The sequence below is a fragment of the Agelaius tricolor genome, unplaced genomic scaffold (genome assembly GCF_023055355.1).
Source record: "Agelaius tricolor isolate 1412-34295 unplaced genomic scaffold, bAgeTri1.0.p SCAF_8, whole genome shotgun sequence".
NCBI classification, from domain to species: domain Eukaryota; kingdom Metazoa; phylum Chordata; class Aves; order Passeriformes; family Icteridae; genus Agelaius; species Agelaius tricolor.
In genome coordinates, this window is record NW_027269268.1 from 10,767,104 (window position 1) to 10,789,674 (window position 22,571).

At 40.4% G+C, this 22,571-nt stretch overlaps 1 protein-coding gene across 2 annotated transcripts in view; it reads right to left on the reverse strand.

The window, feature by feature from the left end:
- Positions 1-5,256: 5,256 nt before the first annotated feature.
- Positions 5,257-22,571, reverse strand: part of SNCA (synuclein alpha) — a 63,036-nt gene continuing 45,721 nt past the window's right edge. For both annotated transcript variants that reach the window (XM_071431630.1, XM_071431631.1), the window contains exons 5-6: positions 6,893-6,982; positions 5,257-5,890 (exon numbers count right to left, since the gene is read on the reverse strand). In XM_071431630.1, the coding sequence (XP_071287731.1) occupies positions 5,858-5,890; positions 6,893-6,982 (123 nt within the window). In that variant the 3' untranslated portion in view covers positions 5,257-5,857. The remainder of the gene's footprint in view (positions 5,891-6,892; positions 6,983-22,571) is intronic.

Sequence of the window (22,571 nt, forward strand, 5' to 3'; positions counted from 1 at the left end):
GGTTTTGTCAGAGATGCCACCACCTTCCTCTGCCAAGGAAAGTTGACACTTACTTAGTGGACTGAGATCACAGATTTCTTTGCTTTTTGGCCTTATTATGTACAGCTTGTAAATCACTGTTCTTTATATTCTCACCATTAACATGTTTCCCTCTATTACACAACAGCACTGTTATATCTTCTTGCTAAGGCTTCTCCTTTTGAGATTTTTCTGGTTTTGGGATAATGTACCCATTTTAGGTTTTAGGTAATGCAGCCATTTCAGCAGAATGCTATCTTAACAACTGCTAACATGAGATGACCACCTTTGTTATTTTTGCAGTGATTCATGGAATTTTACAAGTGAAATTCACATAAATAAAACGCCTGGGCGAACAGAGATACAGACCCTAAGGGCATTGTGCAGTTTCCTCTTCTGTTCAGGAGACTGATAAAATCAGATTTCAGACTTTGGGGTTTCTTTTATTAATCTAGTACACTCCTCAGTCAACTGCTTTTGTTTTTCTGGTACAGAGGATTTCAGAAAAAATAGAAAAGGAAATTCAGCATAAAAAGCCAGGTCTCCTCAAAGAGCACAGGAATTCTGGCTCATGGAGAGTGAAGCATCCCTGTTCTGAATTTACCTGGCTCCTGGAGGTGCCAGTCCCTGGAAGCTTTATAAAGCCATGGATATTTTCTATCATTTGCCTCTGACACCAGAAGCAGTGCCTGGGGGAGGGAGGCAGGATGAATGCCAGCCAATTCTCAGCAAGGCTCTCGTGCCTGGTTTTCTTTTCCAGCCTCCTCAGCTGTCCCTGAACAGCCCCTGTGCCTCCCCAGCTCAGCGCCTCTGGGCACTGCCTCTGCCTTTGGCTGCAGCAGGGATGGAGCACAGCAAGGAGGAGCCAAACTGTCCTTTTTTCAGAGGGAGGATCAAAGACCAAAAACCCAGCTCTCCAGACATGCTTACAGCCTCCTCACAATGTACTAGACACAATGGCTGGAGTAAAATTTTGCAATGAAATGGACACTCAGCAATGGGTACAGGGTAAGATCTGACCTGCTGAAAATTTAGCAGATTAATGGAGATAAAGAAACCAATGGGACAGTGGTGAACAGAAAGGAAAAGAAAAGTTGAGGTATCCCACCAGTTGCATTTTCATAAAACATTGTTCTAGTTAAATCTCATGTTTAATGAGAAATACATGGGTGCTTTGGCTTCCTGTGAAGAGCTCTCCCATGCTGCAGCTGAAAACCACACACTTGTAATCTCAGACATTCGCATTTTCTGCAGAAATATACCCTACAGATGTATCAGTTGCTGGTAGACTCTGCCCTATGCAGAGCTGTGAATATTAGTGGGAAATGATGAAACCCCACTTTAATGCATCCAGTGGAGGAAGAAGCATTTGTGAAAGCATTTATTCCATCATGGGAGAAATCTCATCTGACCTAGTTTCCTATTCTGTTTGTTACCTCCTGGCTGTCTCATCTGAGGTTCCACCTGCTGTTTCTCCATCTGCCAGTCTTTTTTATATCAGAGGAACCTTCTGAGTTACACGTTAAATGTCAGGTGGGCTGGAGAAAAGCTGTTTATGTCTGCATTTAAACAGATGATATTTCCATTAAAAGTGCTTCATGGAGACACTAAAGGCTAAGATGTCATTTGCATTTGGTCATTGCAATTCACAGGCAGACCTGCTTGTGTGAAAACTCATGCTATTATTTCAGAACTTCATACACCCAAGCAGAATGACCATACCCTGTGAAGTTCATTAATAGTGTCTTTTCTAGTAATATTGAAAGCCTTAAGCTAGGGGCCAAAAAGTTACCAGATAATATAGTTAAAGCCACTGGAAACCAAAATCACTAACAGGGAACCACCTGTTTTCTCCCACTTACCTGCTAAGCTATTTCAGAGCAGAACACAAAGAGTTAGTTTGGATTAATGTGTGAATAAACATCAGTTACCTTAAAGAGTAATTAACCCTAAGGTTGCAATACTTAAGGGCAACCATCCCATTCAAACCCAGCACTTGAGGTATATTTTGCCAGCAGATAAAACCACAGCTATGCTGAGAATGCTGGGTAAGGACTTAGCTGTGGGATTATCAAGATATTTTTCTTTGCTTTTCTGTTACTTTTGCTATTCATAGATACTTTGCAAAGAACTTCCTTTACCTTCAGCAAGTTAAGGATCAGGGAGCATCACCTCTATCACATGTCTGCCTGACAAAAAAAAAAAGTACTGCATAGCCAGTGCCTCAGGAAACTCCAGAATCAAGGGTTTCAGCAGGTATTTTTTCACAAAAAAAAGCACACAGAAGAAATGAAGTGGAAACTCACCATGTCAGTGCAGACTGCCACACAATTTGTACAAGAAGATGAAATGTATACTGGAGCTACAGCTGTCCTAACACACCTATGTGAAGGCAGTAGGAGTATTTTCACAGATTTCAGTAAACTTTGGATCAAATCTTAGGGGCAATTAAGTAGTCCTATTTTCTATATTAAGATTATATGAATAGGTGTAGGCAGACATTCTGTACCTGTCTTTCATTGTGCTCCTGGAATTAGTTCAGCCTTTAAATGGACAGCTGTGGATCTTCCAGTCTCCCAGTTTTTGGAGGCAGTGGTCTCAACTTCGAGTTTGCTGCAGCTGTTTGACCCACTCTCCATGTCTGACCCTTCCACATGAGCATCCCAGGGCCTAGACTGTCCATGCTATGAAAACCAGGATGAATAAAATCTGGGCTTCCTGTAGAGATACTGGCATGTTGCTTTTCTTTGAGTTTATGACATTGCAATTTACCTTAATTTGCCTACAACTGTCTTGAGGGAACGAAGGAAAGTCTTTAGTGGGGAGAGGAAACACTTGAAATTCATTATATAAAAGTCATGTAACACAAGTATTAACACTATGATTTACAGTAATAAAAACATTACTACAATGTGTTTAATTAGGAACCATTACAAGACCAATTAAAGTTGCCAAAATAGAACAAAAAAGCAACATGTGTTTTTCCCCTGGAGGAGCTGGATATGGTGAGGCTCATTATTAACTCTTAATTAGACAATAGAAGATTGCTTTTGCTTTGAGTTAAAATCCAAGCTCTTAGAAAAAAAGAGCTCCAAGTTATATTCCTCTCTGTCAGACATGGTTCAAATTTTTTTTAGCACACCAGCAGAAGCATTTTTTAATACACAGAGTAGAGACTTTTAAAAACCTGAATTCAACAGTATCTACTTGGTTCAGCTTTAGCACCCAACACAGTTCTGACATTTGCAACCTGCATGCCAAAATCCATCTCACTGCAAAAAATAAGACACAATGACACTTGGTTTACCTGGAAAGGATGGTCAGGCAGCCCTTAAAGGAATCCCATTAAAATGCAGCTTGTTACCAGAGCAGTGCATCACACTGTGCTGCCATAGTAACCAGGGTCCCATGGACTTTTGGGGCCATCTGAGGGCATGTTTGCAAGAGGCACACAAGAACCAAACTGATCACCTTTGGTACATTTTAAATGACCTAAAAACTCTGAATGATTTTGCTGATATTACCAATGAAAGAAACTAATTAACTCTGACATGTTCAGACAAGGGACCAGTCTCAGAAACAAACTCATTACTGTTCTTTATGATATAACTCTCCCCACAGCTTATTTAAGAAGTGCACTACTTACTTGCAGCATGTGAGCAACCAGTTTAAATTGATTCCCTGGTAAAGAAGCAGTAGGGAAATCAAGACCTGTGAAAGTGAAGATGAATAACAGAAATACATGTTCTATTTAGACTGCTCTTTCCAGTGCTATTTTCTGAAGTACCAGGCACAAGACTCAGCTCAGTTGTTGCTTTTGGAGGATGATTGCCTGCTGCCATACTGGGGGGGGAATCTCACTATAACACTGAGCTTTTCTTTCCAAGTCCTCCTAGAACAGAAAGAGCCTTAAACAAAATTAAGATATATATAAAAGCAGTATCTTACCTTGTACCCCATCCTGATATAATTTTCCAGGAATGCAATAGATTTGTAACTGAGGCATTCATTTTTCACAGTAAACATGTCCAGGTCAAGAAAATCTCTTGACACATCACCTGTGAAAGAGACTTGAAACTGTTGGTGGGCTGCTACACATTACCATGAAAGATTTCTGCAAAAAAGCACAGAACTTGAAATTTTGTTAAGCAATTAAACTATTGATGAAAATACCTGAAAGTTGTCTGAAATGATCAAGGGGATTTTTCATTGCTTTGACCAAAAAAAAAAAAAAAGAAAAAAAAGAGAGCTTGATAGCAATTCTTCTGAAATAAATCAAAATCCTGAGAAATACTGGGTTGAAACTGGGGGATGACACAGGAAACTGAAGCACTGGTATTCTAAGCACCATGGAACCAGCATGTTCATGGGACTTTGGCTCACAGTGCTACATCATCAGCTCCCACTGTCCACAGATGGAATGGGCACACAGTTGCAAAGATCTATTTCATGTTGAGCATGATAGTACCAGAAAGGCTGCAGAAAGCCAGAAAGGAGCTCAGTTTACCAACAAGTTGGAACGTTCATCCTCCTAGGGTCTGTGTCTCTTTTTGAGCATACCAGTAACATGCATTATGTGGTTGTGCCTAACTTTCCCCACTTTCAAAACCAGACAATGACATTAACCTGTTACCCAGAACATTGAAAAGGGTAGCTGCAAGTCAAGTTCAAAATCCTGCTCAAGACTAGAGAACCTCAAACACAAAACCACTTCAGGTTAGAGCTAACACTTGATCCAAAATAACAAATAATAAAACACAATAGAAGTAAAACCATCTCACATTTAAATCTTTATACTGTATGGAAAAATATCCAGGCAGCACATGTCTAAAAATAGACAGTAGACTGTACTTCAGCAAAATGAGACTTTATACAAGACAAATTCATTGCAACTAAGCCATCACTGTATATCCCAGCACTTTAACAACCTTGGAACAGTAATTCCTCAAAGGGCCTCATGATTTCCTGTTAACCTGCTGCAGCCCATTATTAATGGCTTCACTCACTTTCAGGTTGCCTTTACAACAGCAAGTTTATTAGCCTACAAACAAATCTGTCAGCAAAGCTGCACCCAGCTGCAGTAGCAGCCCTGCTTTTCTCATTCTTCATGGTTTTTGAACAGACTGGGCTTACATTTTCTGATTTTGCTTCTCCAGTTTTTTCAAAGGAAGCAACACAGCTTGAATGCTTCAACAGGGAAGGGAAAGGTGGTGTTAGAAATCATCACTAATTTAGAAATTCATTTTTAATGGGTTACGTTTTATTTGCTTCAGTTGAACACCATTATTTACAGACACAAGTTAATAAAACACATCACAAAACAATAAAATTTCAACAGCTAATATTTATAGGTGCATAGTTCATGCTCAATTACTTTTTTTTATATGTATAATACATACACATATATATAAAGCTCTCACAATAAGTCATCTCTGCACAGAAAGAGTAGTCATAGGAAACAAATAAAAACTGTATCAGAAACAATATCAAATTACTGACAGCCTATCAACAAAACATGTACAGAATTAGAAATAAGCAGTAGACACTTAGGTGTTTTTACTTAATATTTTCTTTTTTAACTTTTAAACTTGAAGCCACAATATCCACAGCACAAAAATGATCCTGCCAACCGGCTTTCATTTCAGCAGGAGGGAAATGCTGAAACAAGGTGGATGCAGTCACAGATACTCCAATCATTGCTGATGGAAGACTTCAAAATACACCGTAAAAACTGTAAAAAAATTGAACGACCGGGCACATTGGAACTCAGCACTTGTACAGGATGGGACGTCTTGAGGAGGTGTTAGATTTCAGGTGATAGAAAGGAAGGAAAGGACTCTCATGCTTCAGGCTCATAGTCTTGATACTCTTCCTATTGAGGGAGAGCAGAAATCAACACTGCTGGTATTTTAGATAAAGACATCCTATTTTCTCTATTTGTACTACTCCTGATTGATTCAATGCCCAAATATTATGGATTCTCACGTGACCAGGCTATGAAATGTATTTGGATTTTGTCACATTTCCCAGATTCTGTACCTTACAAGTCATGGTACTTAGAGGAGAATTAGACTTGTACAGTGATTAACACATCGTTCAGCTGATGCTGCCAGGAACTCCTGAGGCCATCCATGACAATTCACTGGGAGAGAAAGAGTATTCACTGGAATACTGCCTCTGGGCTGAACAGCACACCAAGTGCTGCAGATCCTCATCTGAGTCAGTAAATCATTTAAAGGCATGTTTAACTATGGCCACATGAGCAGCATCCATAATTTCAGTGATATTCAAGATGTTACCCTCAAGCTTTTAAGTCTTTTATTGGATCATGGCCTAAATTTTTTATACCTCTCATTTTCAGTCTTATTATCTGTGCTACCATAAAACTGCTGGTCCAACTAACAGTGCATAATGCCAGACATTGCAGAAAGCTTCATAAAAACCAACAAAATAATTTACTCCCATAATTGCATTAACTTAGGATCACGCTTCACAAAGCATGATGCAGTGGTGAGTGGCCAAGCTACTCAAACCATCTATGAAGATGGCCAAGCTATTCAAACAATCTATGGCTTGTCTTGCATTCCCTATTAAACATACAAAAAAAGATTCCTCAAAACCCAGGAAACATTTTTGTTTTTTGAAACACAGAAAATAAATTCCCATTTAATTTCCTTACTTATCAGAAAAGCAAATAATTTTCTGACTCCCAGCACTATACCTCTGGCAGATCTTGGCCAGAGAGACCATGTTTCTGCTGTGCCCTTGCAGCTCCCAGCACCAGCCTGGGCCAGGCTTATGTGACTTGAGCATGCAGCCTCCTCCTGTGGCCTTCTCTTACGTGCATTGCCAGCAAACACCACAGCAGATTTACCTCTGGAGGCATTTCATAGGCCTCGTTCTCAGGATCCACAGGAGCACCTGTATTGTTCACTATTCCCTCCTGCAGGAAGCCTTCTTCATTCTACATTTAAAATAGGGAAAGAAACGTGAGTGACTGCTCGCCTCAGCACTCCCACCGAAGTGTGACTTTTCTCCCCATCAGTGGCTGACTTCTTGGCTTGCCCTTCAGTTTTTGGGATATTACCAGGGGTCATGGAGAGTGAGGGGACATGAACTGCAGACAGATCTTCCCCATGTTTCACAGGGGTATCCCATAGGAATGACAACTATCATCTTTTTGAATAGCTGAAACCTCATTTTTCCCTTGCCATGGACAGGCCAAGGAGTCAATCTGAATAAAAGAACAGTACCACCACCAGCTTGCAGAATATCTTGGGAAAATATTTTAATCCCAGAAAGGCTTTGGTTGAGTCATGAAGCAAACCAAAACAAGGTGTTTTTGTGCCTTAAGAAACCAGCCTGGGAAACAAAGTCCTGCACAAATGGTTTAAGTATCACATTAAGTTACCACATTAATTCATGTTTAACTGCTTTGGGGAACACAGTGGCAGCTACGCAAAAGTGCCTGTAAAAACAGGCCAATATCAAGACACACAAATGAAACAGTAATTCAATTATTTATTTTTTTAATGTTATAGACACATCCACCCTCTCATAAACCATTATTAATTTTAAAGTTTTAGTCTTTTCATATTGCAAAAAGGGGGAAACATGCTGCTTTTTTTCTTGTTTTAGAATCTAACTGTACTGGAAAATGCTTTTTCCTTTAATGGGTCATACCTTTACATGCTCTCTTATGTCAACCAGCATGTTGCTCTATGCACTACTGGTATATGATATATGGTACAATACTCTTACCCAGCTTCTTGCATTTTTTTTTTTATTACAGGAGCACTTCTATTTTATACAGCTATTTTAGTAAGAGACCCTTGGAGTTTACAAGATGGCAGTGGTGTGAGGAATAACATGCTGAATAAGATTATTAAAGGAAGTTTATTATTCTCCTAGAACTACAGATGCTCTGTACCATATGAAACAAACACAAAGGAAAAAATCCCCAACATTTCAATTGGGCCACTCCTCTTTGTAGTTGTTACTCCAGAAGTTCACAGAGAAACACGAGCTCTGCCAGAGCAGAAGCTGCTGGCATTCATCCTGAACTGTAAGAAAACTGATATGAAAACAGGCAGAGTGTCTCAATGGATTTATTGTGACCATGCTGACTTATAACAGGTGTTGACCTAGACAGAAATGCACTAAAACCAATTACAGACACTCAGGAAGGAATTAATTTTAAAAACCCCACCTGCAGGCTGGTAAAGCAGACAGAAATACAAAATTAAGTAAATCATAAACCAGACTAATGAGATAATTCTTCAAAATCTACAAGTAAGATAGTGGTGCTAAATTAAATTTAGGATACAGACAAAATGAGGATAAGAGAAGCTAAACCTGAAATTCACCTCTGAAAGCTTAACAGAAAATAGAATATAAAATGCACAAAAGGTGGCACTAAACCCTCTTTACCTTCCCACATTCTTTACTGTGCTCCCACATATGGCTCCCTCTGTGGTTTAACCAGGTGACCCTAGTCATAACACTCTGTTCCTCACTTTCTGCACCACCCCAAGCACAGACTGTGACTTCATCTGCCAGATTCCTGTTCTTCCTTGGATCTGTCACCTTTTGGATACATATGTAGGTACACATTTTTCATCCTATCATCCAAGTTTACGATGTACAGAATTTATATCCATAATACAGATTCTGCTCTCCAGCTCTTACTGCAGACTTTAAAAGGTGCAGCACGAAGAGATATTGGGTGCCATTACTCCTCTATGCTTTTTCCTTTGGAGATAAGCAGCACAGTCTGTGTGGAGTCTAACTGTTCTGCCAAGCTCCCTCCATGCATGCGCCTGCTCTGAGTCAACACCCTGAGCTGCTCTATGGCATAGACAACATGGACAAATTCCAAAAAGCCAAAGGACTCCAATGAAGTACTTGCAAGTACCTTTATTTAGGTATTTAATAGGCACCAGGTTGGTTTTCCAGAACTGCCAAAAATTTGGGGGGTTCAACATGAAAGGTAATTTTTCAGGCTTGAAATGATGAGAAAAACTAGACCCAATTACATTTCTGCCTCATCTTATTAAAACCCTTGAGCTCCCAGATGACTTGATTTCAGTATTTACTTACCTTAGTTTCTAAACACATTTTTAATAGCATTTCTCCCTGTTTGCTTTTATGAAAAGTAGCATCAATCCCTACTAGCTTTGACTGAAATAGCCAAATAAAGTGTGCGATGCAAATTTTACAGAGGTTACTGTGCCTTTGCCCTAACAGACCAGCTCTAAAGACATAAAGCTCCTGCTGCATGCTCTCCTGCTTAATCCAAAATATAATTTAATTTCTGCTTCCCCCAGCCCTTAAGGAACAGCTTCAGCTAACAATCAGCTCATCAAGTAAAACTGTGCCCAAAATCAGGCTTGAGGGTGCACAAGAAAGCACATACACAGCTTCATGTTATCTGTAGCAGGAAAACAGATGGCCAGTGAAACTGCCAGGACCATTATTAATGACAAGGAAAAACACTTCCCAGCTGAATTTCAAATAAGAGCTTCAAAGTCTCTATGCTGGTTTTTTGTTAGGAACCTCTGCAATGGATCTGGCCTGTCCATCAGGATTACACTGAGACACAAGGCCTAAAAGACTGAAATTATCATCTTCCCAAGTCCCTTCAGCAAGTTCAGGACAGAGGTTTCTCTACAGCTTCAAATAAAACAATCAGCAGCAGTAGAAAAACACAACATCAACCACATTTTTCGAAGGAAGTAAATCATAAGCCATAACAAACCTCCAAGGGAGGTCCTTGCTTGGGAAAGGTTTATCGCCTTTGCCCAGCTGCAAACAGCACCACAAACACCACCTCTCATGTTGCTGTCACTGCAGTTCAGATGAGGATGACATTACTCAAGGTCATCTGCTGCATAAAAATGCATGGCAAAGGTGACCACCTCACTTTAAACAGTGGCATGCTCTGCTTCTGATGTACAGCCCCCCAAAGTAAGGAAGGGTATCACAAAAGTAAACCACCACCCCCAGTAACAGAGCCACCTTAAATCATATTTTACCTCCTTTAAAAGAAAGAAATGCAATTTTACATTGTCATGATCAGTAATGTCATATCCTAATTCAGTTATGGAAGAGGAAAACCACCCAAAAGACCAATTCTTGTCTTAGTATGAAAGACACATTTTTCTCTAGAAGCTGCAACCTCTCTCAACCACACTGAAAGGCATTTCCAGAGGGAAAGATTTTTTTATATTAGATCATCTGAAAAGCTCAACTAAAGCTTCTCAGAGATGAAGTCAGTTTTTGACTGGGGAGCATGAACTCTTGCTGGAAAAACACTTTTAAAAGGGGAAAATCCAACTCACCCAGTCAACAAGGTGTTAGAAGAATGGTGAGGTGAGTATTTCTGCTTGTCCCCTAAGGATTCCCTTAAGGAGAAATGAATACCCACCCATATATCAGTTTGAAGCATGATCACTCTGGTTATATTTTGACTCCACCAAGTCTCATGCCCTCCAACCCCACGTTACAGGAAAAAAGCTTTTGTGCTATCCCAAGCAGAGCAGACCACGCTGCCATTCTCAGGCATTAATAGGGGTGCCACTTGGTGCTACCAGCACTTCTGCCTGCCTTGCTAAAGGCATGTGAGAGCTGCACAAAGCCCATGTGCTGCCAGGCCACCTGGCAAGCCCAAGCACACTTTTCCCAGGAATATGTGGCTACGTCACATGGTGCATCCCCTCTCTTCCGTGAGATTCCTCCTCTTTTACTGTGGGAATGAATCCTGCTAAGCTCTGTGCACAACCATGTGAAATGACCAACTTTTGCAATAAAACAGTAATCAAACTAATAAAAAACTCCTCCTGAAGACCTGGGCCTGTTAAAATACAGAATATTTGTCAAAACTTCAGAACTACTCCTTTTATGATGTAAATGCCACCAAATAGGTTTTTTCTTATTTCAGTGTTTTTTGTGAAAATTGCAACCCATTCTTTCCCTTCACTCTCTTTCCCACCTCACAACACTCTTGGTGGAAGGGAAGAAACTGTTTAAGATCCCCAGCCATGAAAAACAGACCAAGTGGCTGACTCCTGGTAGTGCTCCTATGTCAGCACCACGTAGTGAAAGGGTCACCTTCAGGAGTGTGCATTCTGTCCTCTTGGTGAGCTGCTGGTGTTGTAATGCCAAGTCATTGCCATCAGAAAAAAGGTAATTTACCCCAAGTCAGAGACAAGAGCAACTTCAAAAGGAAGAGTTATAACTGTAATTTAGTGGCTGATATAAACACCATACTTTGCCATCTCCCTGGTTAGTAATAGGTTTTTTCTCTCCATTACGAACACTGATGAAATCTTACAGTCATGCATAATTCCCATGATTGCTGGAGACTAATTCCTTCTGGAGTGATTCCACATTCTGAGATAAATAATCCAGGCTACCAAACTGTCTGCTCTTAGAACATTTATACAGGCAAGAGGCAATCACTCTGCAAGCCAGGAACCACAGAGGCCAGAAGAGACCTCCAGAAATTGCCCACCTAGAGCAGGTTGATCAGGGCCACTCCTGATCAGGTTTTAACCATTCCCACAGACAGACTCCACAACCTCACTGGATAACCTCTTCCAGTGTTGAACTAAATACACAGTGAAAAACCTTTTTTCTACATTGAAGTGAAGTTTCCTGCTTTTCATTTAGTGCCCACTGCTTCCTGCCATTTCACCACAGAAGAATCTGGTTCAATTTCCTTTACCTCCACCCCTACCAGGTGTTTATGCTCATTGACAAACTCCCTCCCCCCAAACTCACATTCATGCTGTTTTGTGGTTGCTGATTTTCTGTCTGTTCTTGGGACCTCTATGGAATTTCCCATGCAGATATTGTGAGAGGACCTTTTCTCTAATTGAAAGCCCTACTGATGACAAATACAGTGAGGCTTGCTTCAAACAACTAAAAGATTAATGTAACCTGAGAAGTCATATTCCAGAAAAATAGATTATTAAAACTCAATGAGCACTGGTCACTACATCACTTGCCAGTCTGTTATTGAGTGTTTTATAATGTAAAACTGTGAACCAATTAAATTTGATTAAATTAAATCTGTGTAAATTAATCAAATTAAAACTGTGAATCAAAAAACCTATGAACCAAGACAAAAGGCCTTATTGAGAAAGCAATGAACTAGAATAGGGGAAAAGCTGGTTTACAAGATAATCTTCTGGAAAGTCCTTTGAGACCCCAACAAAATGTTCCATGCAAAGCAATTTTAACATAGCCCAATTTGTTATACACACACTCCAGCTGCTACCTGAGGGAGCTCAAAATAAGAAAATACACATCTAAAAGCATCATTACCTTGAAAAATTATCACATACTAATAGAGTAATGCCTGCCTGCCAGCTATGGGCACGTACATCTTTGTACGGGCCCAGATGTTAAATGAAGCCCAGCATTAGTGAATTATTGAATTTGTTGTTGTTACAGTCAGGATAATGGCACTAGTAATCTGTCTTTATTTATTTAGGGATAAAATTGTTTATCCCTAAAGCTGTTGGTCCCGTGCCTGTTACCGCATCCCAAACCTGTGACTCGGCAGGGCTGCCTCAAGCCCTTACAGCTGCTAACTCCATTCCCTGCAGCCTGACTAAGCCCATTTCATTTTTGTATCATCCACTTCGTGAGAGCTTCTGTCAGGAGCAGTCAGTCTTTACATGGCAGACCTTAAAGTAAAATTTTGGGATTCCTTTCTTATACCCACAGTGCAGCTATTATTGTTCCTGTGAAAATTTGCCTCCTGCTGCAAGTTGAGTAACAATTTGCTGTGCTTATGGGCTTAAAATTCCCTTTTGAAAAGAAAATAGTTTGCATTCCTTTTTCTCCAAAATATAATCCACCTGGATACTGTACTGAAGTGAAAAAAATAACTGCCTTCCCCATTTGGTAACTCATTTTTTACAGATCTTTTGACCATAAAGCCCAGCTTATCCGGAGGGGAGAAAGACCCTCAAACAAAGAATCCAACAAGAGGCAAAGCAAAGCTATGCTAAAATGGCCTCAATTCATTTACTTTCCTAGTCCTAAGACATTATATTTATGGAACTGAGTTATACAGTGACAACTGAATTGCCAGGTCAGGTTAGGATGCTTCAAAGGTCCAGCTTCCTCATTGCAATAGTCAGTGCCTCCAAGACTCAGCTGTAAATGACAAAGCATCATCATCAGTCCAGTTGTTTCACTCCAGAGGTACAGAGACGTATCTGTGCACTATCTAGAAATAGACCAAACTGTTTTAATTATCCCTAAGCTGAACACCTAAGTAAAGGAAATTATGAGAAAGCATTATGTGGGAAAGAAATTAGCTGTTCCAGTGCACAATTCATTTAGAATACCAATAAAATGAGACTGTCTCCCTCCTTCTCCTCAAATGGAGAGTTGAAATGAAGAAGAGACATTTAAACAAATAAATATCAGCATTAGCACAAATCCAATGAAGGCTAAAATAGTGCCTGCAAGTTCTACAGGCTGCATTCTGATTTGCATTTTTATGCCTTTCAGTTGGCAATGACAAAAGTGAGAAGGAAAACAACTGAGGCTTACAGAAAAAGGAATAAAGTGTCTATGGAAACCTGCAACCACAGGTCCACCTTGGTGCCTACAAATAGCTGGAAATAATTTCTGTCTATAACAATCTACAAACTGTTGCAAATGCCTTGAAAAATAAATTTCACAATACATTGTGTACTGTGAATACACAACGTATTGTGTAATACACAATAGATGGTGTATTTTTTTTTCCTTTCCTTCCTTTAAAATTCCCCACTATTACTTGTACAGATGAGATGCCTTCAGAGAACAAGAGGAACATTTCTGTGAGAAATTAAATTTGCTGAAACTCAGATTCCTAATTAGAACTCCTGGAATGTGGCTATTTGCTGATAAATGAGGATCACATGGAGAACCTGCTCATTGCATGGACAAGAACAGAAGTTGATATGAGTTCTACAGCAACAGACGTGCATCAATTCCAGGTGACAAAGTAAGAGGCTGCCTAAGGGCTGAGTCAATGTGACATCAGCAGCACATGTGGATGCAGCCAGGACACACAGCTCTTTCAGCTTCATCCTCTCCTGCTTCCCAAATCCATGGTGACATTGAAAACCCCATGGGTAGGGAAAGAAAAAGCTAGAGCACATAATTTGGAAAGACTGAAGCTATTTCTAATTGCAGTATAGTGGGGGTGATGCTAACTAGACATTACATCAGAGATGTGGCCCAGATCTGCCTCTCCTCCCATTCTCCTGAACAAGGTAATAACAATAATTTAGAATAATAGATCTGCTCAAACACCACCTGTCACTATATGCAACAAATATCCACTATGAACTTTGTTATTTACATTCTCAAACCTGAAATTTTGGACTGCAGTTCCACAGAAATCTTCAGTCAAATAGTACCGCTAATTCCAGTAAGGATTTGGAAGAAGGGCCAAGGACTGCACTGAACTGTTTGCTCCATCTTACGCAGTATGAAGGAGCAATAAACAGCCTGAGTTTATTTCTATTGTTTTTACTACATAACTGAGTAAGTGACTGAAATAAATAACATGCACCTCAAAAGGAAAACATGTAAGTAACTGTCACTTAGGCACTCACCAAATCAAAGATGATGGGCAAACAGTGCACAAAAAAGAATTATAAATCAAAGAGTAACATAAGCCAGAAATGTCACCTTAGTGCAAAAAAAAAAAAAAAAAAAGGAAGTCATTCTCTCATGTATTAAAAAGGCCTATCCAAGCCTAGGGGGCCTTTTCCCGAGCACAGAATTCAATCTACACAGTGCACTTGGCTGGGGATGTTGGGACATGCCAAAGGAGAACAGCAGGAATGATCACATCCTAGAACAGAGAGGAAAATGAAGGAATCTGTCAGACACTATGTCTGTCAGGAGATCCATGGGATTAGCTACACCCATCTGTCTCTTTCTGTAATGGAGGGTTCTCCATTCTGTGTGAACCCATTACCAAAAATGGCCTCCAAGGACAATATCTAAACATTACATTCATTAAAAAAAACTAGAGCATAATACATGACCTTGAACAGATCACATTAACTAGAAAAATGGTACACATCAGCTGGGAAGTCAGCATTGAAATGAGCAATATTGGTCAGACTTGGATCTACTAGGTCAGTAAAGATAATTTTAGATAGTGTGGTCTCAGCCAGAACTGCAATGTTATTTTACCATACTTTATGTAAAACAGTTTGAACCTCATAATCACATTTCAATGTTAAGTACATTTTTAGTACAGATAAACTCCAGAAGTTACTGTATAGATTCCATGAATATATATTCTCTAAGAAAAAAATTAAAGGAGAAAAATTTATTTCCTCTTAAAGAAATCTCCAACTGTTACAACAAACAGTTGATTCAATGCTGTATCATGTAAAACAGCAACCTCTAAACCATAGCTATTTCTCCTCCTCTTAGAAAAAGTCCTTTACACAGAACAGCAGGCCCAGCCACCCTCTGGCATTAAGAACAGCATGGCTTCCCACTCACATGGCCCCAGAGAGAGCACACCTTCCAGCTCTGCACCCTACCTAGCTCCTGTGGCTGTAGGCACAAAGCTCACTCGCCTTCACCTCCAAGGAAATTCTTAAAGAAAGGGGAAGATTCTCTCTTCAGGTGCTGGGAAAAGGGCAGGTTTTGCTCCCTTTTGCTTTTTCCTAGAGTATGAGCAGACAAGCTACTGCAATCAGCACTGACTCATTTGCTTGTACTCTCCAGCACACTGAGCACACAGGTGATCCAGTGGCAGGATGCCACCTTCAAAGGCTGGAATTGATTGACAGGACATGTTATGAATGAAGTGGTCACCCTTCAGCTATTATCAGTGAGCATCTCTCTAAATCATTCCTTCAATTCCAACCTATTATAGCACTTAACCCAGCTGGGGAATTTTAAAATATATTTCTTCTACAGACTGAACCAGCACTTGCTCTGAAAAAAAGACCACTTGTAACAATTATTTGAACTACAAAGGTTTCAGGAGTATTTCTTGCAATTGTGATCTATTCAGCAGCAGATCAAACACTACAAAAGACTCAAGAGACAGCCTTCATTTTAAAATTTATACTCCTGAAGCAACACTCTTCATCTAGAAGCAAGTACACAACTATTCTGAGCTTTCATTTCAATTGGAAAAGGTTCAGTGGCACAAAACACAAACATCACGAACATCTCTTCAGCTTATTCTCCTCCCATAGAAGAAGAAATAACTCCTTTTAACTAAGTGGAAAGAATTTCTTAATAAATTCTACTTAGTATGGTGTAGTATGCATATACAACACTTGAATATTTGTGCTGTCTTTCCCTCCTCCCCTGCACTGCTGTTGTTATCTTTGCTTTTCCCTTCTGGCTTAGATGCAAGAAAGCAGCAGACTGAAGCCTGCCATCCTCTAAACTGCATGAGAGTGGACTTCAAAGCAACAGTTTCCCAGGAAAAATTCTGTTCCATCTCTGTCAGTATAAGCCTGGTATAGCTTTCCCCTTCACTGAGCCATTTCCATACCTATACCTGTAAGTCTGAGGGCAGCCTGGGTTTATGAGCCCCTTTTCAGACACCTGCTGCTCTCCCAAAAGGTAGGGACAACAGAAAAATCTTCACTACTACTTCACATATAAGAAGTCATAAAGACTGTAAGTTTGGATGGCCTTTGAGGAATCACCCAAGCTGCGCCTCTGTTTTAGGCAGGTTCAGCTTTCCCCAAATCACTCCCAACAGATGTCTGGGAAAAGCCACTTAAAAGCCTTAAAGTAACAAAGGTTTAATACTGGAAAAAACATTACACTGATTAATTTCAGTCTTCTCTGGGCTAACCCAGCTTTTTCTGGAAAAACCTGTGGAGCATCCGCTACCCTGTACCTGTGGTGCTCATTTATGAGAACTGCAGACAAGTTACATCTTGCTAGAGCTGGGCTGTGACCACTTGCTGTTTGGAACAGAGTCAAGTGGAGCAGAGATGCTGCTCACCATGTTACTGAGAAGTAAAAGAAGGGGAAGCCCCAGTGGTGCCAAAAGTCCAAAAACTACCTGAACCAGTGTGAACTGGTGATGATCTCAGCCATAGATGAAACTTCAAAGGGGAACTGTTGCTGCACTGTTTTTACCAGAAGGAGCCTTCTATTAATAAACTCCATTAAACCATTTGACATTAAAATGGAGAGCTGCTTTTAAAGGATCAAAGCATTAAGTGTTAGTTATTAGAACTGTTAAAATGACACTTTGCCTCTGGTCCTTTCTTATTTTTCATCACAGTAGCTCCTCAAACTTTACCAGCTAAGCAGGGGCTGCCCCTGGAATGCATTTAAGTCACAGTGAAGTTATCACCACAAACTGCTAGAATTCACAGGAAGTAGTCAGTGCTGCTGCAGTCAGTCCCACAGCCACTAGGAACAAAAGGGAAATATCACTTTTCACATCAACTCTTCCGATTTGAGAGAAAGAATTCTCATCATACTCCAGCCCTCACCCTGTTTATATTTAAGCATACCAGAGTAAAAATTGTGCATGCAAAGAAGTATGGATAATTTTTGCTAGAGGTAGCACATAAAAACAGTAGTTGAGATAAAAGAATTTATTCTGTTCACAACATCCAGAATAGCAGGTAAAACCACAATTCTGCCAGGAAGTTTTGAGTGAAATACTGCTAAGTAATTGCACTCATTACACCATCTACTTTGGGGATAAATAGGAAAAACTAAACCACTTTTCTTCAATTTCATGGCATAACAGTCAGCTACATGTGATTTATGGAAGTTCATATAAAGCTGAAGAAGAATAATTTCATGTATGTCACATCAATGAGATTGATTACCAACAAAGCTTATTCTATGAGAGACAAGAATGCTCAGTTAAAACACAGGAGGAGTGAGAGAACACATGTAACAAATTGATTACAGTTGGTACAGCTCTTTCTTCTACAAGCCACATTTGCAGTTCCTGAACAACAATAAACTGCCTGAAGCAATACAACATTTCCTCCGTCATAATGAGAACCTAAATGCTGCTCTTTTGTGTTTTCAGAGCTGAGGATGAAACAGAAAGACTGGCAAGATGAGTCCATGCTTCAGAAGAAGATGTGTACTCATCATATGCCTCCCTGTAGTTTGAAAACAACACAAAGACCTATCTGCTAGCAGCCACAGAGATTGTTTCTCTACATGTGCTGCCTGATGAACATTTGGATAGGAACCAGAGCCAGATCTTGAGAATCACCCATGCAGATCTGAACACAAGTGACTTGAAAGACTGCCACAGCTCGATGCCCAAGTGTTTCTAAACACTTCAGCAGTACCAGTTGGGCACTCAGCTGGTGAGTTTATGCACAAATGTCATTATAGAAATGACCCATACTGGAAAATACTTCTGTGGAATACAAGGCTACGAGTAAATGTACTTTGACATGAACAAACTAAATGAAATTCAGCACTTTGCTGTATCATCACCTTTTAATAACAAGCTCCAAAAAATTCTGTTTCAGTTATCTGATAAGTATTTGTGTATTCCCTCAATAGGGATATTGCAATGGCTCTCATTAAAGTATGATAATTTTTGTAGTTGTTTAGCATAAAGCCAAATGATGTGCTTACTGTTCCATAACAAGCAGATTCAATGAGGAAACACAGCAGTGAAATAAGCAGTGATTTATCTTATACGTGTGTGTCATTTCTGATACAAGGAGACAACAAACCAACTGGTCCTTGTTCTATGGTTTAGTTGCTCATCTGCCTGGAATTATTCAAGAAAGGCAGTGGCATTGGAAAAAGCAACAGCTGACTACTCTAATGTTATTAATCTCTTTCCCATACCTGGGGCAGACATAAATATGTGAAGTGTGGATGCTTAGTGGGCTCCATTCACCTCAAGTCATTTCTGCTAGGATGCTCTCTAGCACCCTCAAAAAGCTGTTTACAGAATGTCACCCTAAGACACAGAAGAAGAACTAGTGCCTCAAGGATTCAGAAGCATTTTTCTGAGTAGATTATTGCAGAAAAAAAGTTCAACACATTCTTTGCAACAAAACAACAAATGTAAACCATACTATGTGGCTGCATGGTACTTATTTGCCAGCTGGACTTAAACCATAACAAATATGTCAGCAATCTGACAAGAGAAGCTTAAAATAACATTGCTACTGAAAGCTTAAAAGCTGATCTACTTCAACTTGAATTATTTTTAAACACTTAAATTAATTCATTTGATTCAGCAAAAGATTTTCAAGCATACACTTAAGCAAGTGGTTAGCTCCACAGAAGGCAAATCTTTCACACAGGTTTAATACTAACAGAACAATGTAGCAAATCAAGAATCACCTTCAGAAATCCAAAGTGTTTCAAGTGCCAAAAAAACTAACTACTTAATATGGTAAAGTAGGATATCTTGGAAATGGGATGCAAACCACTTTCATCCAGTGAGACAGACTCAGCATGTATCCACCTGTTATCTCCCAGATTAAATCAGAGACAAGTGAGCATTTCTACTGTACCCTCATTGCAATCAGAGCATTAAGGTTCAGATATAAAGAGACAGCATCCAAACTAAACGTGCTCCTAACACCAGTTCCAAGAACCCCATGGAAACCAAGAGTTAAGTCAAAGCAAACTTAGGAGACAACATTCCCCCAGTGACTATTCACTGCAGAATCCCTTCAGCACTTGAGGCTTTTTTTTTTACTGCTGCTGATTACCCTGTGCAGGGGAAAAATGCTCCAGTGCTTTGTGTTGTGTGGGTGATGCTCCCATTTCCCAGCTGGGTTTGGTTCAACATTTATAGAAGGGATAAAGCATTCTGAATTGGCTTCTATCAGTAAAATGACTCAGTGATCACTGTGCAAGTGGGAGGACTTCAAGCATTTGACATTGCTTCTCACATTCTTGCTGTCACAAATGCAAATGTTGGGGAATTTAAACTCGTTCCTATCTTGTCATTTTAAAATCCTAAAGGGACCTTTGATCATTCAGTGGCCTGTTAAATATTTAGCAGCCAGGAAGAAAGGATTTTTTTTCCTTCTGTGATGGTTTAACTGGTTTCAAATCTAATACTGCTTCCTTTATGTGAACACAATGTATCAGCATTTTCCTCAGAGGAAAAAAAATCCCTTCAATTAAAAGTTGATCTGCCTTCTAAACTAATGAAAAAAGAAGACAGAAGTAATATAAACAGAAGACAGGGCTGTGAGCCCCACAAGCTACATAACCTGCATGCACCGAGCACATGTACATCTTGGGGACTTAAAAAATAAATTTTAATTACTCTGTCCTTTGCCTTGCAAATACTGGCTGGGGACATGCTCAGCTTGTTGAAGGCAGCACTGCCACCACCCTCTTCAGAGGTGTAGGGCTTTGATATGAGGGCAGCAATACCCCTACTGCACTTGAACCCCTTAATGCCACTGAAGCACACGTGATTGTTTTCAGCCTCTAATACCCACCACACTCCATGAGGAGATGTGTCTCTAACCTAGGAACAGGAATGAAGCACCAGGGAGCCCTGAGCTGTAAGCAGCCCTGTTGTGCTGGCTCAACCCTGCTCCCAGCCTGGGGAGAGAAGGCTCCTGGGGCCTCCCACACAAAGCCTCTCCCTCCCGTGCCTGTTAGCATGCCTGTTATATTAATGACTCATCTTCAGTGTAAAGCACCAGCTCAGGCTTCTCATTAATCACCTCAAGTGTGCTGGCTCCTGCAGTCTGCTCAGAGTCCCTGCTAATTCAGCCTTCAGCATTACCAACACGGGCAAGGAGTTTATGGGTCAGGCCCCACTGCTCAGGAAGGACTCTGTAACTTCACAGAAAACACCTGACAGTCAGGATCTGCCTTTTCCAACCCAGTGTTGGGTAATTCCTGGATATTTTTTATGAGTCAAAATAACTGCTTTTGAAATGTGATTCTTAAATTACATGAGTGGCCAGCTGGTCACTGCTGGTGCATTCCCAGTGATAGGCTCAGACAGAGAACTGGCCCTGTACCACAGCCCAGTCCACCCTTCCTGTAGAAAAAACCACTGACTAGCTTGTCCAATAGTATGAAAAACCTAGAGTAAAAAATGAATGCATTGTACTGCAAATTGATTTATCCTTCAGGGGCAGAGAAAAAAAATCTCTCAATATATTCTGAAAAAGGCTCTATACATGTTATGAGAAGGAGAAAGCCACTGATAAGAGCTGCAGGTTGGGATGAGGAAGCACTGACTTTTCATGGTGTGTGGGCACTTTCTCTTGTATCCCAGCCACCACTAGATTACATTCACAGGAACTTCTTTACACCTCTTTGGATTTCAATTACTGTTTCTCCATTATTTCTGTAATAACTTCATTTTATTCCATTTTACAGATGACCTTTTTCAATGCTAACTAAAAAGTAATATGGCTTCCTACTCTAGCTTAAAATGGGTGTTCCACAAATAAACAGCAGGGCAAAGTGCACTGTTAGCAAAAACGAACAGCCTATAACTGATGTAAATTTATGTCCACCCACCCGTTAGCCCATCAATTTCTTCTCTTATGAAATGTCAGAGCACCTGTCAATCTTGCAGACAATGTGAGAGGCTTCACCACAGAGACTAAAGGAACAACTCTGCCTTCTAACTTGCCCCACCATTCGACGGCGGCACCATTCAATACAGAGGTTAGAGCCCAGGCACAGTAGATATGCACCAGAAACTCGACAGGTATGGAAGCAGTGCATCAGGGCTGGACCACTCCTTGACACACCACTTTCTTAAAATACACACTAGATACCACATATGGGGTATCCATCTAGAGCCATGAATTTGGCAGGTGTATACCAGAGCAGTTGGACTGACTTTAGACCCCATGATTGATCACTTATCTATCCTGACAGATTGCTTATCTACCAAGACTATTTGTATTACTGGAGCACCAATTCCCAGGTAGCTGGTGTTGACCAACTTCAGTTCAAGAGCTGTGCTTCATTCGAGCCAAAAGTACACATCTTCATGTATAGCTCTCTCTCCACAAAGGAAGGGGACAGCTTCTCCCCTGACTGGGACTGCCAGATTGAGCCTACAAAAGCCTGTAACACCACTAAGACTGGATGTGGATAACTCCCCAGCATTTGCATCTTAAAAACACTACTCAATTTCCTTCCTTGGGACAAGTGTCTGCAGCTACCCTAAAGGAAGTGTTCATTCCTTCTTCCCTTGCCTGCTTAAAATAAATACTTTTTTTGGCACAGGAAAAAACCTACTTTTAGACCTGCTACATATGAGCAATACATTTTGCTGTAAGACAACACACTGAGACCTGAGCTTATGGCAGCAAGGGGCAGCCCACAGCTGACAACACTCCCAGATCAGCTGAGCTCATGTCGCAGGCAGCATTGCTTTTCTGCCTGAAATACATTTTTTCTCCTTCTGCTTTAAATTTTATCTTTTTTGGTTTTGCACTGTGGGATTACTAACTGCAAACCCAGCAGCCACCTGTTGCTGCCCCTCAAGTCACCAGCTCCTCTGGTGAATGGCCCCTCAGTGAGGACCTCACCATCTCAGTAAATCTCAGAAA